Source organism: Pangasianodon hypophthalmus, chromosome 15, assembly GCF_027358585.1.
Source record: "Pangasianodon hypophthalmus isolate fPanHyp1 chromosome 15, fPanHyp1.pri, whole genome shotgun sequence".
Taxonomy (NCBI): domain Eukaryota; kingdom Metazoa; phylum Chordata; class Actinopteri; order Siluriformes; family Pangasiidae; genus Pangasianodon; species Pangasianodon hypophthalmus.
In genome coordinates, this window is record NC_069724.1 from 22,820,513 (window position 1) to 22,842,859 (window position 22,347).

The window sequence follows — 22,347 nt, forward strand, 5'->3', positions numbered from 1 at the left end:
TTTTGCTTGTTAGAAGTAGTGAGTTTGTTTGTATGTTCTTGTTCATTGTATACAGACAAAAGCAACAAAAATGAATTGACAACACCAGACAATCCCTTCACGTTCACACACGTTATGTATTACGTATCCTGTAATAAATTTAGACACCTCAGATTGGTTAAAAATGTCTAAGGACTAATCAGTGTATGTTCTGATCAGGAGCGCAGAAAGATGCTCGTAAGGGAGGGCTGCCAACTGAACACAAAAGTGTAACGTCATTTATTTATTCATTTTTTTCCAGCAGCATCGGGACTCTATGACAATCAGTCTTAACACTCTGACAGCTAGATCAGTCTTAATCAGTAAAACACTCCGACGCTTACCCTCTTCCTTTCCTCCCACACACACAACAATTGTGTGTCCATTTTAAAAGTGCGTCTAACCTCTTGACCACATCCTTCTACTTCAAGTTCATCCGCCATCGCAGTTTCATGTAATCAGAGTAAACAACTAACAAATCACTCTGTTAGCGAAAGGCTGATTTAGTTCTATCGTAGGTTAATGGTAATCACAGAGACCTGCTCAGTGCACATGTGCTCACACACACACACACACACACACACACACACATATGAGTTCACAAGTGTATGAAAGAAATAGTCACTAACAGCACAGCGGCAGCATGTCCCAGGTCCTATCTGGAATTACAAGAAGAAGCCTTTATTCCTCACATACACATTATAGCACAGAGAAATTCTCTTCTTCACATATCCCAGCTTGTTAGGAAGCGCAGAGTTAGCCATGATACAGCGCGCATGGAGCAGAGAGGGTTAAGGGCCTTGCTCAAGCGCCCAACAGAAGCTCTTCTGATCAGTAACCCAGAGCCTTAACCATTGATCCATCACTGCCCTCTGTTTACAGGGCACCAAACTGTGGCATATTACTTCTACTTTGACTCATCTGAAATTCTCTTCTGCTGCTTATTCGCCATTTTTCCTTCCCAAAAGTATACTTTAGAGGTTTTAGCACGAGCGTCCCTGATCAGCTACTGTGCAGTGCTGAGAAAACGGTGTTTACTTCATAGCTAAGAGCATTTTTTCTTTAATTTCTACCATTTTGTGCTCTTTAGGAGAGATGTATTCTAAAACTATTCTAACAAAATTTTATAAAGTAACTGTAATCTGAATTTAGGTGTTACAAAATGTAACGAAGGCTGAATACAGTTACTGTATTTTTCAATTCTGAATACGCCGGTACAAGCCAACCCTGGTCTGAACTCACGCCTTTACACACTCGCTCACTATTTACTATACGAACTGTTCTATAGATTTAGAGCGCCATGTACAGGACAGCCACAAGGGAGACACCAGACTGCTCCCGAAATCATCATGACACTCCTGTATATAAAGAATTTGGACATTAAAAATTACCCATTATTTAAATTATCAGAAGCAGTTTTCTGTATTAAGTACACAAGCACCTCTTGTACACGTACCTGTACGTTTTTAAAATGATATTTATATACGGTACAGTAGTGAAAAGAAAATAGAAAGAAATCGCTATACATTATAGCTGAAATGGTGTGCATCAGTTATACACTGTACACCGTGGGTAATAATATCATGGCTTGCTTTTGTCAGTCTGATGGATGGCATTTTATGGATGCAGTAAACCAGAATCATTCATCCTTCTTTCCCACAGGTGTGTGTGTGTGTGTGTTTTATTGACGAGATGATATTTAATGTTTGCGCAGGTGGACGTGGTGCTGCGTGTTCAGGCAGGTCAGGTACAGGTGGACCTCGGAGGTGGGGATACGTGTCCTGGACCCGATTCATTCATCGGGATGTGTGTAAATCAGCCAGTTATTCAGTGCATTATGATTTAGATTTAGTGTTTCGATGTGGTGTGAGATGATGCTGTGCAGTTCCGTGTGGTTCAGTATTGTGAAAATAAATCTAGCAAGTGTAAATTATTATAACACGTCCACATGTACGCTACATCACATTGGGCGCACTTCTCGGGTTGATGAGATTGTTGTGCTTGATAATCTGATTTGTTAGAATAATGTAATTCGTATATATTTTTAAATTAGTCTAAAATATTACATTTGACTTGGCATTTGATTCCTGTCAGAAAAAACTCAGTCCAAACATGTACCTGAGAGTGACAGATGCATAGGCCACAACTCCTCATTATGACTGACAGGCACCATTTTAGTGCCACACCTCCTTACTGAGAGTTCACAGAGGACATGCCTCCTTCACTGAGACTGACAGGCACACTGGGGCAAATGAGGGAGTTACATGCCCACTGTAAGTAATGAGGAGGTAAAAGCGAGGCGTGTTTGGCTCTCTCCAAAGTGACCTTTGACACGGCCGGGCTGCGAGCTCCCCCTCTCCACGGCGACCAGCGGCTAAGGTAAACAGAGGGAGCAGTGTTGGAGCTGAATCAGCCAGTGTTTCCTCTCTGAGAGCTCTGAGAGCTAACACCATAGTGTGTGTGTGTGTGTGTGTGTGTGTGTGTGTGTGAAAGCACAAGCTTAAGAAAGACTAAAGAAAGAATGGCCAATTCACACCAAAAGTGCATCTGATGCATTTTTAGTTGCATGTTTTACAGCGCAGATGTGCTTCCTTTTTTCCCCTTATGATCCACACCAGATCCTCGAGGCACATGATGACTGGAAAAACACGACCACATCTGTCCTGCTGTTTGTTTGTTTGTTTGTTTGTTTGTTTTTTAGGAGTTTTTCTCAGTTGCATTGCATATGAGTGAAACACAGTGATAAAATGTTTTCATTAACAAATTGTTGTCACATAAGACGAATAAAACACTTCCAGATGCGCTGTTATAGGAAAATAATCAAATCGAGAGTGGTAAAAGTAACCCTGCTTCGCATCAGGCCACATCACACCACTTCATTGTTTATTGCGTTCCTATAACAGCACACCCCCAAGTGCTTTATCCTTTACAGAGTGTTACAGTTGGCTGAACTTCAGCTGTCCCGGTCCTCCATGTTCCTTAGACGTTGTTATACGTCTGGGATTCAATTTCCTGGATTTCTGTAAAAAGAGAGTGTGTAAGAAAGGGGGAGATGGTTGGAGAGGTGGAGAGAAAGGAAAATGGGCCAAGAGATGAAAAGAGTGAGAGAGACAGGAGTGAAAAGAGTGTGGGAGAAGAGACAGAATAATAAAGTAACAGGATCAGCGCGAATGAAGAATGAAAGATGGATATGGGAAGAGAGGGATGAGAGGTATAGGTATGAGAGGTAGAAAAAGAGAAAGAGGGAGAGCCCATTCATTGAGAACAGAGCTGAAGAGATGAATATCTGTGTGGAGAGAGAATGCTGAGAAATTCCACATTATTGTGAACGAGCTTTGTTTCTGATGAGTCTGTTTTCCCATGAGCACTTTGGATGATCGAGGTGAATAGTGATAAAGCCTTTTAGTGTGTGTGTGTTGTGCAGGTACAAGTGTTTTAGCACGGGGTGCGCAAATGAGAAATCACTAAGCTAAAGAAAAGTAGTAGCTAACGTAATGTTATAATGTATGGCCAGCTAGTTAGCTAGTTCAGTGCATTGATGTTTATCTTGCGGTCGCAACTATATAGCGTATAACTCATTTAAAGATGTGATACTTTGTTTACTTCTGATGCTGTGAGCGGCCATGTTGATTTGACATGACTCCGTAAGTTGCGACCTAACAAGGGCCGAACATGGAGGCGTTTTTTTTTTTCTTCACTTTCTCTGTCAAATAGGCGGCGGTTTAGGTCGTAACGACGTAATTCCACACAATGAATTACCAGTTACAAGGTGAGTCGAATGCAGCATAAGATTTTATTCGATTTTAGTTGGGTCTTTATTTTTTTCTGGATATTTTTAACCCGTGAGGTGAGTGCGTGTAGTAAGCAGCAGATTTCTATGATTGCTGTGTGCTGCTTTTATTTTCATCAGTGTTCCTGATCCTGAAAAGGTCATCCATCATTCATACACGCTGATTTATCCTCGTAGTATAAAGTTCTACAGTCATCCTCTCGAGTTCTTCCACTCCAACCTTCACACACCATGTCTTCATGGAGCTCGCTTTGTGCGCAGGGGCATTGTCATGCTGGAAGGTTTGGGCCTCTTAGTTCCAGTGAAGGGAAATTGTAATGCTACAGCACACAGAGACATTCTGTACAATTGTGTGTTTAAACTTTGTGGCAACAGTTTGGGGAAGAACCACATATGAGTGTGATGATCAGGTGTTCACATGCTTTTGGCCATATAGTGTAGCTCGTGCTGTAGGTCGATGAACAAGGAAGTTCTTCACACCACCATAAAGTGCATTAATTATAAACATACACAACATAACACAAATCTCCAACTGACTGTATTATGTTTTATTTATATTGTATTATGTTTTCACGGTTGTTGAACCTCCGTGTCTTTCGAGCAGCTATGAATAAAAATGATCCAGACATGAAATCGGCTTGTTTCAGGCATCCAGGTTACTCAATTGGTTTAATTTAAAGCAGTCACGGGGTTTTAAACACTTAACAGATAAAAAGTGGTAACAAATGTACAAGTACAGGGTGTCCTGTAAGTCCAGCACCATAGGGTTAATGGATGTTGTTCTAGTTTTACAGAATGTGACGTATGAACAAGGAAGAACAAATCCCAATAATACTGCTCATAGGGATTGGTGTATGGAGGAAAATGGTGGATGTGTTGATCAAGTTCTATAAATAAAAGCTGCCAGACCTGGAACAGTCTCGATATAAAACTGTATATGGGACACCCTTTATATAAAACTGCGAGAATGTCTTAAGAACACTTTGCTCTCGCTCTCTCTCTCTCTCTCTCTCTCTCTCTCTCTCTCTCTCTGTAGCTGTTGGAGAAGCAGCGAGGCATGGAAAGCATGGTGGAGCTGCTGCAGTTGTACTCGGAGCAGGACGAGGCGTACGGCGATCTGGTGGAGGCCACCACTGAACTCTACCACTACCTGCTGCAGCCCTTCAGAGACATGCGAGAGCTCGCCATGCTGCGGCGACAGCAAATAAAGGTCAGAAACGCGCGCACACACACACACACACACACACACACACACCCACACACACACCATAAATATTTAAAGATGTACACCAACAAACCTGTTTACAAACACCAGCAGTTTAATACATGCTCACAATAAATGACCTGTGCGTACAACAATCAAATGCACCCGTGTACACACACACACACACACACACACACACACACACACACACATACACTGACTCACTCACACTATCTACTTGTGTGAAGGGACTGCTTTTGTACATTCATTTTTTTGTTTGTTTTTTTTTCCCCAGAAGCAAAATTAAATCCATTTCAGTTCCAGGTTGTTACACTACAAAATGTGGGAAACATCAAGGGGGTGAATACTTATGCACAGCACTTTAGGTATCCAATTTCAAAATGTATATTGTACTAACAAATCAGTAGACCCATTGGAAAAGGAAGCTAAATTTGTAGATTGATTGGATGTTAAAATCCATTAAAATCCATTTTAGTGTCAGTTATGTGTATAAGTGTAGTTATAAAAGCACCTGAAAAACATCTCATGGTGAATATATTGTACTGTATTGTGAATATAATGCCGTCATTTTCGCCACTCCTAGTGCAGTCGCTTGTACGCTTTGATCTCTTTCCAGTTTTCTCTCTTTAATTTTGTTTCAGGATACGTTGTTTAATCTAAGCGGTCATGACCTCCTGTTTGCGCCGGGTTGCCATAGTGACCTTCGTAAGCTACTGGGTAATTCTATTAAGGGCAGTGTGTGACTGGGGATTGGGACAGAGCGAGAGAGTGATAGAAGACACAGATGGGATAGAGAGTGAGACTTAACAGAGACAGGATGCGAGACACTCCACCAGGTAGAGAGACACAGAGAGAGAGAGAGAGAGAGAGAGAGAGAGATGCGAGTGTAGCAGTGTGAGCTAGGACTCCTGAGAGTGGAATGTTTTTAGGATTTTTTATGATCACATTGATTCCTGATTACATTTTGGAATTGACCCAAACAGGTTCAAGATCACAGCGTGATCAAATGTCTGAAATAGTTGTTCTTCAATAGCTTCCTTCACATTCCTCATACAGAGACGTTACTCACACTTTCAAGTTCAGAAACTCAAAGGCCTTTTTTTTTTTTTTTTTTATTTTGGCTAGCCACGATTTTTTCCATCAGTCCATGTGTGCATGTGTTTGTCAAGGTCACAGTGAGGTCAAATGTCTGAAATAGTTTTTCTTCAGTAGCTTTGTTTCTGGCTTAAAAATTAGTAACAAGAAGCATTAGACTTGCGTCAGCATCAGCGTCACGTTCTGCTTGTATTTGTTAAACAGCAACACATTTTTTTTTTAATCCGTTTATTATTAAGCTTAGGTTTTGTGGCTTGTCCTCCATAGCAGTCCCTGTGAATGAGCTGTTACTATAGCTGTTAGCAGAAATTATTCAAGTCAAGCGGCTTTTTCTTGTCATTTCATCTATATAAAGCTGGTACGGTACACACTGTAACGTAACAATGTTCCTCCAGGACCATGATGCTACTTCCAGACAGACAGGAGTTACTCGTAAAGTGAACTGCATTGAGTATAACTATTGCACACTGCATACACTGTAGTGAGTGTCTTTACTCTGCTACAGCTTTACACTGTAATGATTTATAATCACGCTATCGTGTTCCCTTTCGGTTCCTCATGCCGTCTCAGGAAGTTTTTCTTCACCACCGTTGCTATCTCTGGCCTGTTCATTAGGGATCTAATTCTACATCTGGAATTCTGTAAAGCTGCTTTGGGACAATGCGTATTGTTAAAAGCGCTTTACAAATGAAATAAACGGAATTGAATGGTTCTGTTCTGATTATAACAGTAAAGTGTGTGTAGATAGTGAGGCGGTGAATCGGCGCCATTCTCCTGCCGGCTCCGTGTCAGTGGCTTCACCCTAAACAGAGTTAGTTATAGCATTGGAGTTCACCACACACACACACACACACACACACACACACACACACACACTGCTCTGTAATGTTGATGTGCTCGACAGCGAGCTCAGTTGTAAGTCCTTATTGACTGGAAGCCAAGCACATTAACTGATTATGTGGATCCGGTTTCGTTATTGGAATACTCTCACTTTTTCTTCCTCACATTATTTTACTCAAACCACTTTTGCACACCTTTTAAAAATAAATGTGGCTGTGTTTTGTTTTTTTCTTTGCCCTCTACATACAGCTGCTGTGAAAGTTTATATTGGTTCAGATTGTCATCAGAAGCAAAAATGGTTGCAGCGTTGCATTTGAAGCTCTTCTGATGTGTTCTGTTTATTTAGTGTGTGAGACCAGCACATCACAGTGGGAGACTAACACACAGGCTGTTAACCTTGGGGTCGTGACCCTACATGGGGTCGGCTGAGATTCAGAGACCGAAGCGCTGAGGCCCCTCATTCTGGGACAGAGCTGTAGCACCAAAGCTGCACTGTAGAAACGACCAAAATACACATCTCTAACTAGTGTTACATGAGTTACTAGTGTTACTCATGTTACTCAACTAGTGCTACTTTGTCTCTCTGACTGTCTGTCTGTGTGCTGTCTCTCTCTCGCTTACACTCTCTCTGCCTCTCTCTGTTTGTCTGTAGGTCTCTGTCTCTGTCTCTCTTAGCCTGTCTGTCTGTCGCTCTCTCTCTGTCTGTTTCTCTCTTGCTCTGTCTCTCTCTGTCTGTTTCTCTCTTGCTCTGTCTCTCTCTGTCTGTTTCTCTCTTGCTCTGTCTCTCTCTGTCTGTTTCTCTCTTGCTCTGTCTCTCTTTCTCTGTCTCGCTTTTGTTCTCTCTCTATTGGTCACTGTCTCTGTGTATCTCTCTCTCTCTGTTGGTCTCTTTGTCTGTCTCTGTCTGCCTCTCTCTCTCTCTCTCTCTCTCTCATTCTCTCACTCTCTCCTGTTCTCTTTCAATTTCTGTCACTCTCTGTCTCCCTCTCTTTCTCTCTGACTGTCTGTCTCTCTCTCTATCTCTCTCTCTCTCCTTCTAAAAGGCCACTTCACGTCCTCTTAGAATCTTTGCTGTCTTTCTCGTTGCGTCCCATGCGACGTTACGGCTCTGCGCTCGCCTCGTCTCCCTGCAGTCCATTCTTTATTCCAGAATCTGCTATGGATTAACCAGCCTGCCAACAACACACTCCACCATAACCCTGGCCTTGTGTTTTTATTTCTTTTCTTCTGTAGTGGATTTGTTAGCTTATTGCTTAGCAGCGAGGCACAGGGAGCTGTTCTGCGTCAGGAATCCTGCCAGCAGCCGAGCTTTAAACCTTGGCATAAAGATCCGTGCTGCATGAGACGACTGGCTTAAAGCGTGACTGTGCTCTCGTTTACACTCTGGCCTGCCCTCTAAAGAGGAGCTATTAGAGCTGAAATGTGGAAAAAAAACAACTTAATTCTACTCCCATGAGCCAGATGATTGTTCTGTCGAGCTCCTGATTCAGTAATTATGTGATATATTCGTGATTATTAAGCATGCATTAACAGTATCAGCTTTGGATTGATATTATTTCAGATGATGGACTGGTATATTGATTGTGCTCTGGTGTACTGTCGTGTTTTCTATCCGTACCACAATGGCACTGACTGATCATTATTCCCATCTTAAGTGCATCATTAAGTCAAAGAAACTAGCAGATTTCAGGGTGTCCTTACCCTGCGTTCACACTAGCGTACAACAAGTCACTCGCGTCACTTGAAGTTTGTCGCTTGTGGGCGTGTAGCCAGTGTTTCTGTAGTCGCTTGTGGGAGTGTACCGTCCGTACAGCGCTTTTAGTTATGATAAGAAAGGGAAGTAGCCAAAATGTAGCCTACAGCACACGGTTTACTACAGTATACGATTTAATTTTGTTTAAAATATATTCAAAATGTCTTCTAATATTTTAATAAAGTGAAAAAAAGCATGAAAATTGCTCATTTGATTTCTGTACCATGTTTCATAGTAGCAAACTGTACTGGCTACAAACACTCTCCTGAGGCACCAACGTTCCCTGAGAGTTCTTTCAAAGCTTCATTTTTATTCATAATAAGAGATTGACAGGATAAGATGAAACCACGGTTATACATTTTTCTTCCTTTTCAAGCAGTCAAGCAGTACTTAGCAACCGAATGCAGGTAGGAATTAAAGTTGTGAGTCGGGGAAAAAAAAATGTCGTACCACATGTGCTATAGTACGAGGTCCGAGGAATCGTTCTTGCCAATCATTTGGATTTGTCACTTTACAGCGTGATCCGTAATTTGCATAAAGAACATAGAAAGTGAATAGTTGTGTCACTCAGACAGATTTTGTCACTCGCTAGTGTGAAAGCAGGGATTGGATTATTTTACATGCAAACCTGTAGGAAGCCATCTCAAGGTGACAGGAAAGCAGATGTTTAAACAAACAAAAAAAACAAACAAAAAACAAACAAACAAACAAAAACGCTGCTGCCACCATGTTTTGGTCACAGTGGAGTTTCTAATGTTGAAAAAAGTTTCAGAATTGATGTCAAATGCCTTTTTTTTTCTTCCCCTTAATCTTTCGACCAGTCAGGTCGCAAGGTTGAGACATACTAGCAACTGTTATCTCTTACACTGTGTCAGCTATAAATAGTCGTTCCCTCCACCTCTTTTTTTTTTTTAAATAGCTTTGACAGCTTTTCATGTTACAGAGAAACCTCTAAACTCAAAGCTCTCTGTCCTGAAGACTTAAAAACTTATTTACTCGTTTACCTCTGGACACTGGAGACTCCTTCCATAAATGTTCTTAAACAGCGACACGTATTTCTCTATTTGGGTTTATTTATTTAATTCCCTCCACCAGGGAATTAAATACATTAGGGGGGGTGTCTTGTACTCTGGAGCAATAAATTTCCTAGGAAACAGAAAGTATTGTACTTAAACATGTCGGTGATGCTTATAAACTTCAATATATGCCTTCACTGTGTTTGTGGTAGCTTTATTAGCATGGCTTATCACTCCAGTTTTGGATCTTATGTACATACTTATATTTCAGTGTACATTTGAGTATTAGTGCACTGTAATAACCCTGACCTACTTAAACACACATAATCTCTTGACACAAACCGAGACAAGCTGTATGCAAATATGGCCTTTTTCCCTAATTTAGACGGTTGGTGCGCCCTCTATACTCACTATTCAGGTCTGTGTAATGCAAACACAGCAGTGTGTGTGTTTGTGTGTGTGTGTGTGTGTGTGTGTGTGTGTGTCTGTGTGTGTTTGTGTGTGAATCCAGCAGTTTTGCATGCGTTTTGCATGCCGTCAATGGACTGATAGTAGCAGGGAGGCTGGAGTTTAAAGACACGTGCCAATATGACAGTCTCACACATCCGTGTGAGAGCTCACACTTTCAGGAGCTCGTGTGTAGCAAAAACACACACACACATGCGAGCGGAGCGTCCTTATCAAAACACACACATGCACTCAACCGTAAACAGCTCACACTGTGACCACCTGCTATTTGTGGTTAAACAAAGCCCATTCTGTAGCCAACATTTACTCCATATTAACGTTTTTTTCTTTTCAGCTATAGTTAGCGCATAGTGACATGTCATTATGTCATTCCTTACAATAAACACATTCATTATTCCCTAAGAAAAAACCTACCGATATTTTATTGAGAGTTATTTTAAGCATAGTGAGGAAGAGGCAGATTGGCGTATTTATACACAAAGACGTGGCCTGAGTGGAATAGAAGCAGGAAGTGGGAATTGGGTGAGAGGCAGGACATCTGTTACAGACTCTGTGAGTATTAAAGGAGTGGTTCTGTCACTTGTACCAAATGGGCTTGATCAACTGACTTGCAGCAAATATTTTATTTGGGGAAAACCTGGAGGGAAAAAAAAACGGTCACATGGTGAAATTTTCTATTTTTAGGCTTTCCTGTAGTAACATATTTCAGCCTGGGGCATGTAAACATTATAACTGTAACATTAACTAATTAAAAAAAAACTAAACAAAAAAGCCAAACAGAGCCTTATAATCCTTATTAATCTTTTTTTTTCTTAAATTTCTTAAATTTTTTAAAATATTTTTTATATATGTATTTATATAATTTCTAATACATTTATTGATATTATTATTTATAGAATTTTACTTTACACACACAGATATATAAATATATAATTCTGACGAAGTAGTCGTATCTGTAGAACTACTTTGGTGAAATATTATAATGTATTGTATATGATATGTGAGCTCCATTTCTGAAGGCTAGAGCACAAGCCTTCACTGTGACTGATTAAGTTATTGGCAAAGCTTGCTCCATCTTACGTCTACCAGATGAGTGGACTCGTTATCCCTGGCTCTTTTGTAAAGGTAATGAAGCTACAGCCTGAACATATGGCACCTGATCCTCCCTCTACCGAGTGCATGCACGAATGAATGAAAGCGTGGATGGAATGAATGAGTGATGAAATCAGTGGGTGGTGGACGCACAGGGGAACCACATGCCCCCAGCGAATGAGGCATTATGGGGTGGGGCTATCGAGTGACAAAGACGTGCACCGTCGCTATCGTATTTCTGACAGGACCCGAGCACGAACATGAATAAGATATGTGTCAGGTAAGATGTAGCAGGGCAGAGATCACGTACAGCCTCCTGCTGAAGTGGGAATGACCAGACACACACACACACACACACACACACACGTATCTCGCACTCGGGCGCAATCGGGCAGGTGACCTTTTGCCATCACACAGTGACTCCGATCCTCGATGGTTCACGCTATAATGAACAAACTCTAACATATGAAGCGCAGTGTTAGCACCAGTCTCAGCACTGGCTCGATTTTCTGAATATATTGCTAATGATTATTGTACTATGGCAGATGAAAGATCTTTATAAAACAGTTACTTACGCATTCTGTAGTTATGTCTTTATTAAAGATGCTAGTGAAGTTCTAATAAACCAGACTTGCATGTTGCCATGTAAGCACTGTCTAGGGGTTTGGATGCAGAGAGAAAAATTTAGCCAAGATAATATAACTTTCAAAATTTTTTTTTTTAACAGAATCAGAAAGGCAGTATTAAAACAATGCCAAGAAAGAAACAAATTCCTGAAAAAAAAAATTATAACAGAACTTAACAGAGAGAAATGCTGCATTCTACAGATGTCCATGATTGGCTAGTGTTGATCTGATTGACAGGGGAGAGAGTATGCTCCTCCCACCCAGAGAGCACGGCCAGCGTTGCTCTCTCGACTCTCAGTCACGGATGGCTGTGGCATCGTTGGGATTCAAACTCGTGATCTGCATGTTGATTTAATATCACATGCTGAACTTGGGGTTGTGGAGACTCCTGAACTGAGGGGGCATTTTCTTTGGTTTTTCTTAGTCGGAAATTCGGAGGGTTAGTCGAGTTCCTTAAAGTTTTCTGACACGGGAAAGTCTTCAGAAAGAGGACTATTCTGTTTCACTCGCGTTATCCTCAGATTCCTGCTCTTGGCTGACAGGAGTAGGACCAGATATGGTCTTTTCCTGTTGTAGTGCTTGTAGCTCAGTGTTCAAAGTATTGTGCGTTCTGAGATGCTTTTCTGTTTAACACGGTTGTAAAGAGTGGCTGTTTGAGTTAACTGTAGATTCTGTGAGCTCAAACCCGTCTGGCTATTCTCTTTTTACCTCTCTCATCTACAAGGCATTTTTTGATAATGATCCTTATGATTGCCGCTGGTTCATATTTGAAAACAAGGACGCTTGTTATTAATTTAGCAATTCATTCAACCCTATGTGTACACACCCATCAGTCCGTTTGAGTCTTTAATTCTGCTGTTCTCTACCACATGCCTGTGTGTGGTTGCTACACATGTATAATTTAGTGTGTTTTGGCTAGCATCGCATGTCTGAGACCACAGCTAGGCGTTGGCGCTTAAAGAGGAGAAACCGTGACCCTGCGGATGGTTATGATTATAATTACCATCCAGTTCATCTATGAAACCTCATTACGTCATCCCCCCAGTGCATGATGGGTACCTGGTACTCCAACATGACATCAATGCGCAGTCCTGCATTGTGTTTTCTGCATCAGAACCTCGTCTTAGTTCATCTCAGGTTTGCTTTTCTCCTCTCCACTTATCCACGCTTTTGTATTTTAGCAGCATGTTTGATTATGAGAATGTGAGGAATGTTGGAAAAACAGAAGAGAGAGTGAAGCGCATGGTGCCAGTCGCGTTGCGCGTCTGTGCCATCTCAAATAAAAGATTCCTGAGCTGTGAGTTCACGTCTAACTCACGAGACTTAGGTAAAGTCTCACTCTTGCTTTCTCTACACATCTCTCGCCTTTGAACGTAAAGAAATCTCATAGTGGCAGATCCTCTTATGTTCAGGTACTGCAGAAGTTAAAACCGTGTGTGTGCGTGGGCACGTTTTTATATCTTGGTGGGGACCAAATGTCGCAACAAGGATAGGAATATCTGACATTTGTGGTCTCCACAAGGAAAACTGCTCTTTTATTTTTACTTCAGCTTTTATTAAAAAAAAAAAAAAAAAACTAAAAGAGCCCAAAGGTTTCATTTTAGTTACTGAGGTAAGGGTTATGGTTAAATTTAGGTGTAGCATAGCTTAGCAGCATTAATAATTATATCAATGAAAGGTCCTCACAAGTTTAGACAAACACGTATGTGCGTACAAGTGATCTACTGTAGGCCACAGCAGCATCTGTTTTGCATTAGAGTATTTTTAACCATGTGGATACAGAAACCCTGCCTGGGTGTGTACGTTCGTGTCTAGGAAGTTCTCACACACACACACATCCACACACACTTGGAACTTGTTTCAGTGAAAATTTCCAAGAAGACAGATAAATGAGGAAGAGCTGTGTTTGTGTTTGAGTCTGGGAGAGAGTCACTCTTAAACTTCATGCAGCTCTAAGGCATGGCAGTCAAAAAGCTCAGGGTCTGATAGATCTTATCTCTTTTGTTTTTGGAAAGTTTCTTAGTAGGCATGCTTTCAGGGGAAAAAAAAAAAAGAAAATATAGTATACAGTGTAGTAAAAATGAAGCGAAGAGAAGTGGGATGTTTTGGAAAGAAACTGTACAGTGCAGTTATACGAAAGAAAACCTAAGAAAAAAGCAGCTGATTGTTTTGTTTATCAGCTTCGTATCATCCGAACGAGGGGTTTCTAATTTTCCAGTGGTGACACAGCAGAAACAGACGTCATCTTTAATGACCACTCTGTTAGCTTTATAGTTGCTATGGCAACACCTTGAAACCTTGAAACACTGCCTGAGCCTTAAAAAGCGCATAGGATGAATGTTTTGATTTATTCCTGTACAGATTTTGAATATCAAAATCTTTGATTATCCTTTATCAATTTTTGGACAATGTAAGTCTTATATTTTTCTCTTTATCACTATTTATATAAAATTTCTTTTTCTTTTTTTAATGCTTCAGATTTGAGCAACAAACCGAATTGAATTTTTACGTCGTAGTTTAAGACAGGCACCTGATTCCCAACGTATGTCATAGAAATATAAAAAGAAATCAATATATGTATGCACACGACTTTGTCTAATATCTCAAACACATTTCATCATTCATTCATGACATCACTAAAAAGTGTCAGTTACTGAGGTAGTGACAAGAAAACACGAGTCACAACAACTACTTTCCCCCCAGCGTTCAAACAGCCATTCAGTGCCAATTCTGAAAACAAACAAACCTCTCAATAGGGATATGTTTATCTTACGAGGTGCGACCGGTTTGTAGAGAACCCTGGATTACGTTCTTTGCTGCGAGTGCTTAAGCGTTTTTATGATTAGGCTAATGCAAAAACTAAACCAAACACTTTCCTCACTTTGGTGTCACAGCACCTGCTAGGGAACAAAAATGGTCCAAAAAGAAATGGGTGAAATTTTTGTGTGGCTCTTTGTCTCTCAACAACTTGTTTTTCCAGTCTTTTGGTGTTCCTCGTCACTACATCCAGCTGTGATTTATAGCCGTGTGTGTGTGTGTGTGTGTGTGTGTGTGTGTGTGTGTGTGTGTGTGTGTGTGTATGAGACAGGTGCAAGTTCTTGCTCACATGTTTGTGACCTCACAGGTGAACTGACCTTAGGCTAAAAGAGAGAGAGAGAAAAAAAATGTTTTCTCTGAATCCGGTAACTGTCAGGATACATAGAATCTCACTGGTGCTACGCAGCCTGTGAGCTTCTCAGTGTCTTTACTTACTAAGTAGGCTAAAGCTGTCTAAGGCCTCAGGGGGAGCGATAATTAAAGTGTTCTTGTTTACGCAAGTTATAGCCTGGAGAAAGACCGTCACTAAGCAGGTGACAGTAGTAGGCTTTAGTGCTCTTAGTGCAGAGCTCACACGCTCTCAGCTCGCCAAATAAGAGGGAGGCCGGTGTATGTCAGCTTGGTCATGAATTTCCCTGCTTTCTGTGTCATCTTAGAAATATGCACACATGGTCTGTGTGTCAGGAACTAAAGAAGTACACAGGTGCTGGATGAGTTCCTGGTCTGTGTTTCCACAACACCACAGGAATCGTGACCATGATGAAAGAAATGTTCTGTATTATTTTACTTCATTGTGCTTAGAAGATATTGATGCACACGGCTAGCTGCACATGGCCCAGTTTTACACTTCAACTCTGATTCTGTTCCTTGCTGTAACTAACATGATGTAAGAAGCATTTTTATTCAAAAGCATTACAGAACCATTATGTAGTCATTTACAGTGGCAAACAAGAAGATATCAAGAAGGTTAAACAAGAGCTAAAAAAAGATTCCCAAAGGTTCTCGTCACTTTGACTTGTATGCTGTGCAAAAACAGCTCTGGTTCCTCCAGTGGAAACGTACCTGAAGTTCCCGAACTGAGTTTCTGAAAAGGGTCTGGCAGCCAGTGATGTACTACAAATTTATTTGTTCCCGGTTCCTGGTGTGAGGGTGAACACAGGCTTCCTCAGACCAGGATGTGATAACAGGATGAGAATGTGATGGCTGTGTTGTTAAAATTCTGCAGTAAGTGCATGTACTGTGGAACTCTCTGTTTAATCTGTGTGTGTGTGTGTTTTGTGTTCAGATCTCTCTGGAGACAGAGTATCTGGGCCCGCGCCGGGTAGAGGCACTCAGGAGGGAGGATGAGGATTGGCAGAGGAAGGCCCATACCGCAGTGCTGTCTATCCAGGACCTCACTGTGAAGTACTTTGAGACTACGGCACGGGCACAGAAAGGTATTAAAACACATCGACTGTCTCTCTCACTCTCTCTCTCTCTCTCTCTCTGCACACATAAACGGCTTGATAATTTCCCACCTAAACCATGTACACGTGTGTACAGCCTCATATTTACCTGCTGAACTGAGGTACAGTGAGGATTACAGCTCACAGTAGTGTGCAAAAATCTAGACCACATCAATTTTTAGTGTCAGAACTAACACCAGAACTGTACAAGAACTGGATCAGTTCTCTCACGTACAGCGCCTTGTAGTTTTATAAGAAAATCAGCTGGACAGTTGTTTCAGGGACATTTGTTCTGGAGTCTTTGGTTGTTTCACTTGTTTGTATAGCTTTTTGTTAAAAATGGATTAAAAAAATCCATGATTTTTGAGTAAAGAGAGAAAAAAAAATAGTTTATGATGTTCCCGAACCTCTGTGAGTCACACTCTTTTGTGTTTGATGAGTAATTACAGATCTGTGACTCCATATAGCCAGAGAAAACAGGAAAAAAACAAAACAGGTTGCTAACTCGTCTGTGAGTACCGCCAGGTTCTCTTGAAGCCATTGATGCTATGGTACTCAGTGCTGCAGTCTCTGTCACACTGGGACCAAGAATATATCCTCGTATTCCTGACACGTTAGACAGCAATGCTAGTTTTTCCTCATGAGACCGTCACTAGTCAATAACACTTCCAGGAAGTGGAGCCGCAGGGGCTGTGTTTAGGAACGTTCTCACCAGCTGTCTCACTGCACACGTCTCACTGCACCCGTCTCACTGCACCTGGTAAAATGTGCCTCCTCTAATAAAGATAAATAATAAATAAACACAGAAGCATGCATCTAGTTTTTAAAATGCTCCCATGCATCCACATGAAGTATTTTATGAAATGTAACTAAGGCAGTTGCATCAAGAGGAGTCCTAGTTAATGCACTGAGGACAAACAAATTGAATAACGATGTATGTATTTTATCTCAGTGATGTACGAGCGCATGCGAGCTGACCAGAGGAAGTTCGGGAAGGCAGCGTGGGGCGCAGCAGTGGAGCGCATGGAGAAACTGCAGTATGCTGTTTCCAAGGAGACGCTGCAACTGATGCGCGCCAAAGAGATCTGCCTGGAACAGAGGAAGCATGGGCTGAGAGAGGAGGTATCACACATGCACATGTGTTTCCACCACAAACACGTGTACGTAAGCGTATAATATCCTGAACTTTTTTTTTTTTCCCCCTCGGCTTCTGTCTCAGATGCAGGGGCTACAGGGTGGGGAGGATGCGATGGCGCGTCTGGACCAGTTAGAGGCGCTGTACTATGAGTTGCAGCTGCAGCTCTACGAGATCCAGTTCGAGATCCTGAAGTACGAGGAGCTGTTGCTGACTGCGCAGCTGCAGAGCCTGCGCAGACAGATGACCGGTTAGTCACCTCATTAAGGGTCATCCATGATGGTTCGTTTAATACCTTAAAATCGCCTACAGGTGTCTGATCTGTCATGAGCGAGCATCTGCGTGCATGTGGGATTTGAGCCCGCCTTTCAGTCGATTCATCGGGCCTCTCACTAGCAGCTGTTTTAAAAACATCTTCGTGTGTGTGTGTGTGTGTGTGTGTGTGTGTGTGTGTGTGTGTGAGAGAGAGAGAGAGAGAGAGAGAGAGAGAGAGTGTGTGACTCATGCTCTGAGCTGCTCCCTTGCACCACATGCTGGACAAAGAAACACACCAGGCTTCAAATATCAGTAAAGACAGAACCAAGGAACGTGAAACTGGGGTTTGTCATGAAGTCAGAAGAATCGTGACCGCTTTATATGAAAGAAAATATTTTAGTTTTAGATTGTATAATATTTGTGTCAAATTTTGAACTTGGATTTTTGATGACCGTCTATAGTCAACTATTAACCTTTAACAGACAAAAATAATTAATAAATAAAAAGGGGGAAATTACTGAATGAAAAAAATCATAATAAAAAATAATAATACTAAAAATGAATGCTAGTAATTAACACTAATAAGAATGGCTAGTGTTTTGTATCTCAGCTGAAAAGCTGTAATGTAATCTTGTTGATTTTGCATTGTAGCCAGCTAACTACATTTTGTTTGTGTCGTTTGTGTGTTTTGTGCACAGAGAGGCAGGACGAGGTTGTTTACTACGACACATACGAAAGCCCTGACGCCCTGCAGGCCACTGACGACGCGTCTCTCGCTCCTGCGCCTCTGAGAGACGAGGTCACCCAGCTGCAGCAGAGGACGCGGCAGCTAGAGGCCAGGAGGGGACGCATCACTGCCAAGAAAGCCTACCTCAAAACCAAAAAGGTACCGGCCAATCGCAGCACAGACCTGAATACATCACACTTACACAGGTGCTGCTGCTCTTGTCTGTCCAGTGGAATAGCACAAGCACACAGATTTTGAGTTCCTCAAAAGGTTCCCGATGTGCTTTGTGTGTTCTCGAACAGGTTCACTAGTATGTTATACTCTACAATGACTCACTGAGTCGAATTTGTTGCTATGTCTGATGTATCTGATTTCTGTTTGCTTCATTAAAAAAAAGGTTTGCACGATAGGGTGTCATGTGGCGCAACAGAAGAATGTTCTCCCCTGTCAGTTAGAGCGACTGTAGCCAGTTGGTGTGTGTGTGAGCTCATGCATGTGGAAGAGATCAGTTAGCATGTCCTCTGAGTGTGTTAGCCTGCACCGTGATGTCGCAGTTCAGTAAGAACTTGCAGCAGAGCTGCACATGTCTCAGGGGAACCACATGCCAGATCTGAGCCTCCTCGATTGGTAGGTAGAACTAGCTAGTGGGTCGGATTTGGAAATTTGACACCCACTTTTCTTCCAAACGTAAGTGTTGATGTCACCCAACATACAGGCTGTGCTGTGGCTTGGCGGCTTGACGGTTTGATGATGATCAGGTTGCAGGTTGAACATTCTGACAAGCTTTTTTTGTTTTCCTCAGGAAATCTGCATTGTCAATCACACCCAGAAACTGCAGCAGCGCCAGAGCGGCCAGGACCACGACTCCCAGCATGCTTTGCGGCAGGTGTGTGGTTTTTCTTTGAAAACGAGCTACTCCTTTATAGTAAAATGTATAGGAGTTGTTTATTAATTCACTTAGTTCACACCACAACAATGTTTGCGATTCTGATTGGTCAGAAGGTGTTGATTTATTTCCTGTAACAGCAGCTCTGACAGTAGTGCCAGCTGTAATCAAATCACAGGTTTCTATATGAATGCGCTCGTTCTGCCACGTTATCGTTTCTGTGGTAGCAACCTACATAGCAACTTGTATAGCGGACCTTCCGCAAGACTAATAGTAAATAGATTAAAAACGTGTTATTGTTGATATGGTTTTCTGTGAGGAGACGTTTATTTAGCGTTTATTTAAAGAAGTCTCAAGCCAGAAATCATATTAACCTCAAGAGAGAGAGAAAAAAGAGAGGCTCGAGAAGGAGCAAGTGTTCGTAGCTGTTATAATGTAAATAATAACAGGAATTTGCTTGTATTGTAGACATTCCAAAATATTAAATGTAAAAATAAAATGATAAAAAAGTACAATGCATTGTTCTGAAAATTAGTTAGTAAACTGCTGAGGGATAAAAGGAATAAAACACAGTAACTGTGTTTACAGTTTACAGTACAGTTTACAGTTTACAGTAACTCTGCTACACCACACTTCACACTGTTGATTATTCTGCTATAACAATCGCCCCCAAGTGTTTTATTTCTCACATAATTAACTTCACGTGTAGATTCTGATTTTGTAATTCCTGAAAGATTAGTAACATGACGTGAACCTGTACGTTATTCTGCAGCAGGATGAAGAAGAGGAGGAGGTGAGGAATACACGAGTCAGCCAAGAGAGACAGAAGACATTGGACAGACTGCGCAGCTTTAAACAGGTTTATTATTTTTCTGGAAATCAATAAACACCAGTGAAAAAGCAGTTAAATATCTTCTGAGATGTTGAACTTTTTGTTTGTTTTTCCATCCCACGTAGCGCTACCCAGGCCAGGTCACCCTGAAATCCACACGCCTTCGACTAGCACACGCTAGAAAGAAGAACGGCGCTGCCCAAACAACCGCGAAAGCGGCCCAGCCCCAGACGCAGGTGGCGAGCGTGCAGACGGACGACGCCCCGGCTTCTCTGAAAGACTCCACTGCTGTCCCGGAGCTCCAGAGACCTGAAGGATTCATGTCTTTACCCTCAAACATCCCGCCCATCCCAGAGACGCTCGGGCCGTCCTCCTTGCCCCCACTCACTGAGCGGAACGTTCTGGACTCTTCCACATCTCCAATCTCTCCCCCTCCTCCCCCTCCACCTCCTCCACCTCCTCCTCTCTCTCTGGAGGATACGCCCGGACCAGGACAAGGACAAGCGCAAGGACAGGGACAAGCGAGCAGCCCCGTGTCTCAACCCAAAGCAGAAAGTCCTCTCGGCCCGTTCTCCCCTCGCTTCTTCGACAGCAGTCAGCTGGTGAACGCGCGCAAAAAGCTGAGGAAGACGTCCTCTCTGGAGTCGTCCCAGTGGAGGAGAGGTGAGACGACAGGAAGTTCTTAAACTTTATTTATTTTTTTTTAATTTTCATTACTGAATTCTGTGCTGTAACTGATCATAGAGGATTCCTTCACATATGGCAGTATGGCAAAGGTTAGCTTTAACCGCATAATAAATGATATCCAGGCTGTTAATTTCCTTTAAAATTTGCATTCAGATTTGAATTACTTTAAGATTGACTTTTTAAATGTGTTCAAATATTCATATTTCTATGAATGAATATTACCAAAAACATGAAGAGAAAGTCATATCATGATTTTATCATAAATCATAAAGGCGCAGGAGCATCATGGACATTTCGACAGCCGTTTTTTTTTTTTTTTTTTTTTAGATTATGAAATGACTTGAATAGGTTTAATGTCTGTTTCTTTATGGCACATAGCTATGCAACAACTTGATGAAAGTGTCACTGTGTCACACTTAGCTAGCAAGGTTTTAGTCATTTTTAGGCAGACTGTTTTTACTAACGTTTGCTAAACTGTCCAGACAGAGAGGAAGAGAGAGATGTCAAAGGAAGTTACAAGCAGAAAAATCTAATTTTCACCAAATCCTAATCTTTGGTCTTTTTCGTCTGTTTGCTAGAATTCAGCCACAACAACGTCCGACAGCTTTTTCCAGACAAACGTTACGTTATCGCTCATTAACAGCGATTTAGAATCAAAGACTAACTATAAACACAGCCAATCGATTTTACTGTGCCAAGATAGCTAAAAAAAAAAAAAAAAAAAGACTCCACTCCAAGACAGCCATTTTTTTCTCCCTGACTTTTGAATTAAAATCGTTATTCTGCCCTCTTGTTTGATTTTCAGTCTCTCCTCATAAATGTGAGCATCAAAAGACGTTTCTAAAATCAGGTCTTTTAAATTTGACATGAGGTTCCACCCCTTTCAGAGATCTACCAAGCGTCAGAAGGAGAAGCTGTGCGTCCAGGCAGGACAAATAAAAGAGCTCACTGTCCAATAAACATTGAGATGTTTTGTTTTCTGTGCAAAACCCAGCCGCCCACACGCCATTCACTCCCGGTGAAGCTGTGCGTCCAGGCAGGGCGTAATGACGTTAGTCATGTAGTCCAATGAACGTTAATCTTTCATCCCATTACAACAGTGACTACACGAACACCTAACAGACACTAAGAGACGCACCGCATTCAATAACTGTGTATTAGCTCTGTGTCAGGGGCTGCAAAGGAGATTTTCACCCAGGCTGCGCTGTCCCCCGAAAACAGTTCAAGTTTAATGAACAAACAGCAACATATTGCAGTGAGATATCTGATCATTTGATTCACTACAATATTGAATTCCACCAACATTGATGAATAATATAGATGCTTTGGTTAACATTTCATTGCTGCATTTTAATGAAATTTTAGGGGAAGCCGGGCTTCCTGTGTAGTCTTAAAGCAATCACCTGTGCATGAAACCCTTGAGTGTGAATGAGGACTGGCTTTTTTGAAAGTTGGAGCACCAGTGTTCTCACTCCAGTACTGCTCCAGTGTAAAACATCCCAACATCCTGTAATTCAGTAGCATAGTAAGAGTGAGAGTTTGGTGAGAGTGAACCAGAGTATGTGATTCAGAAGCCTTTTCTTACATCAGTCAAGTCACATTTGGCTGTAATGGACACATCTAATTCAATAGGCTAATTA

The 22,347-nt window shown here is 41.7% G+C and overlaps 1 protein-coding gene across 2 annotated transcripts in view; it reads left to right on the top strand.

Annotated features, from left to right (window-relative positions):
• jmy (junction mediating and regulatory protein, p53 cofactor) overlaps nt 1-22,347 on the top strand; it is a 36,530-nt gene that overhangs the window by 9,197 nt on the left and 4,986 nt on the right. The window contains exons 2-9 of one of the 2 annotated variants that reach the window (XM_026929096.3): nt 4,845-5,018; nt 16,026-16,176; nt 17,138-17,307; nt 17,405-17,570; nt 18,274-18,461; nt 19,105-19,188; nt 19,961-20,047; nt 20,146-20,683. In XM_026929096.3, coding sequence (XP_026784897.3) covers nt 4,845-5,018; nt 16,026-16,176; nt 17,138-17,307; nt 17,405-17,570; nt 18,274-18,461; nt 19,105-19,188; nt 19,961-20,047; nt 20,146-20,683 — 1,558 coding nt within the window. The remainder of the gene's footprint in view (nt 1-4,844; nt 5,019-16,025; nt 16,177-17,137; nt 17,308-17,404; nt 17,571-18,273; nt 18,462-19,104; nt 19,189-19,960; nt 20,048-20,145; nt 20,684-22,347) is intronic. The other variant, XM_026929097.3, reaches the window with a different exon arrangement.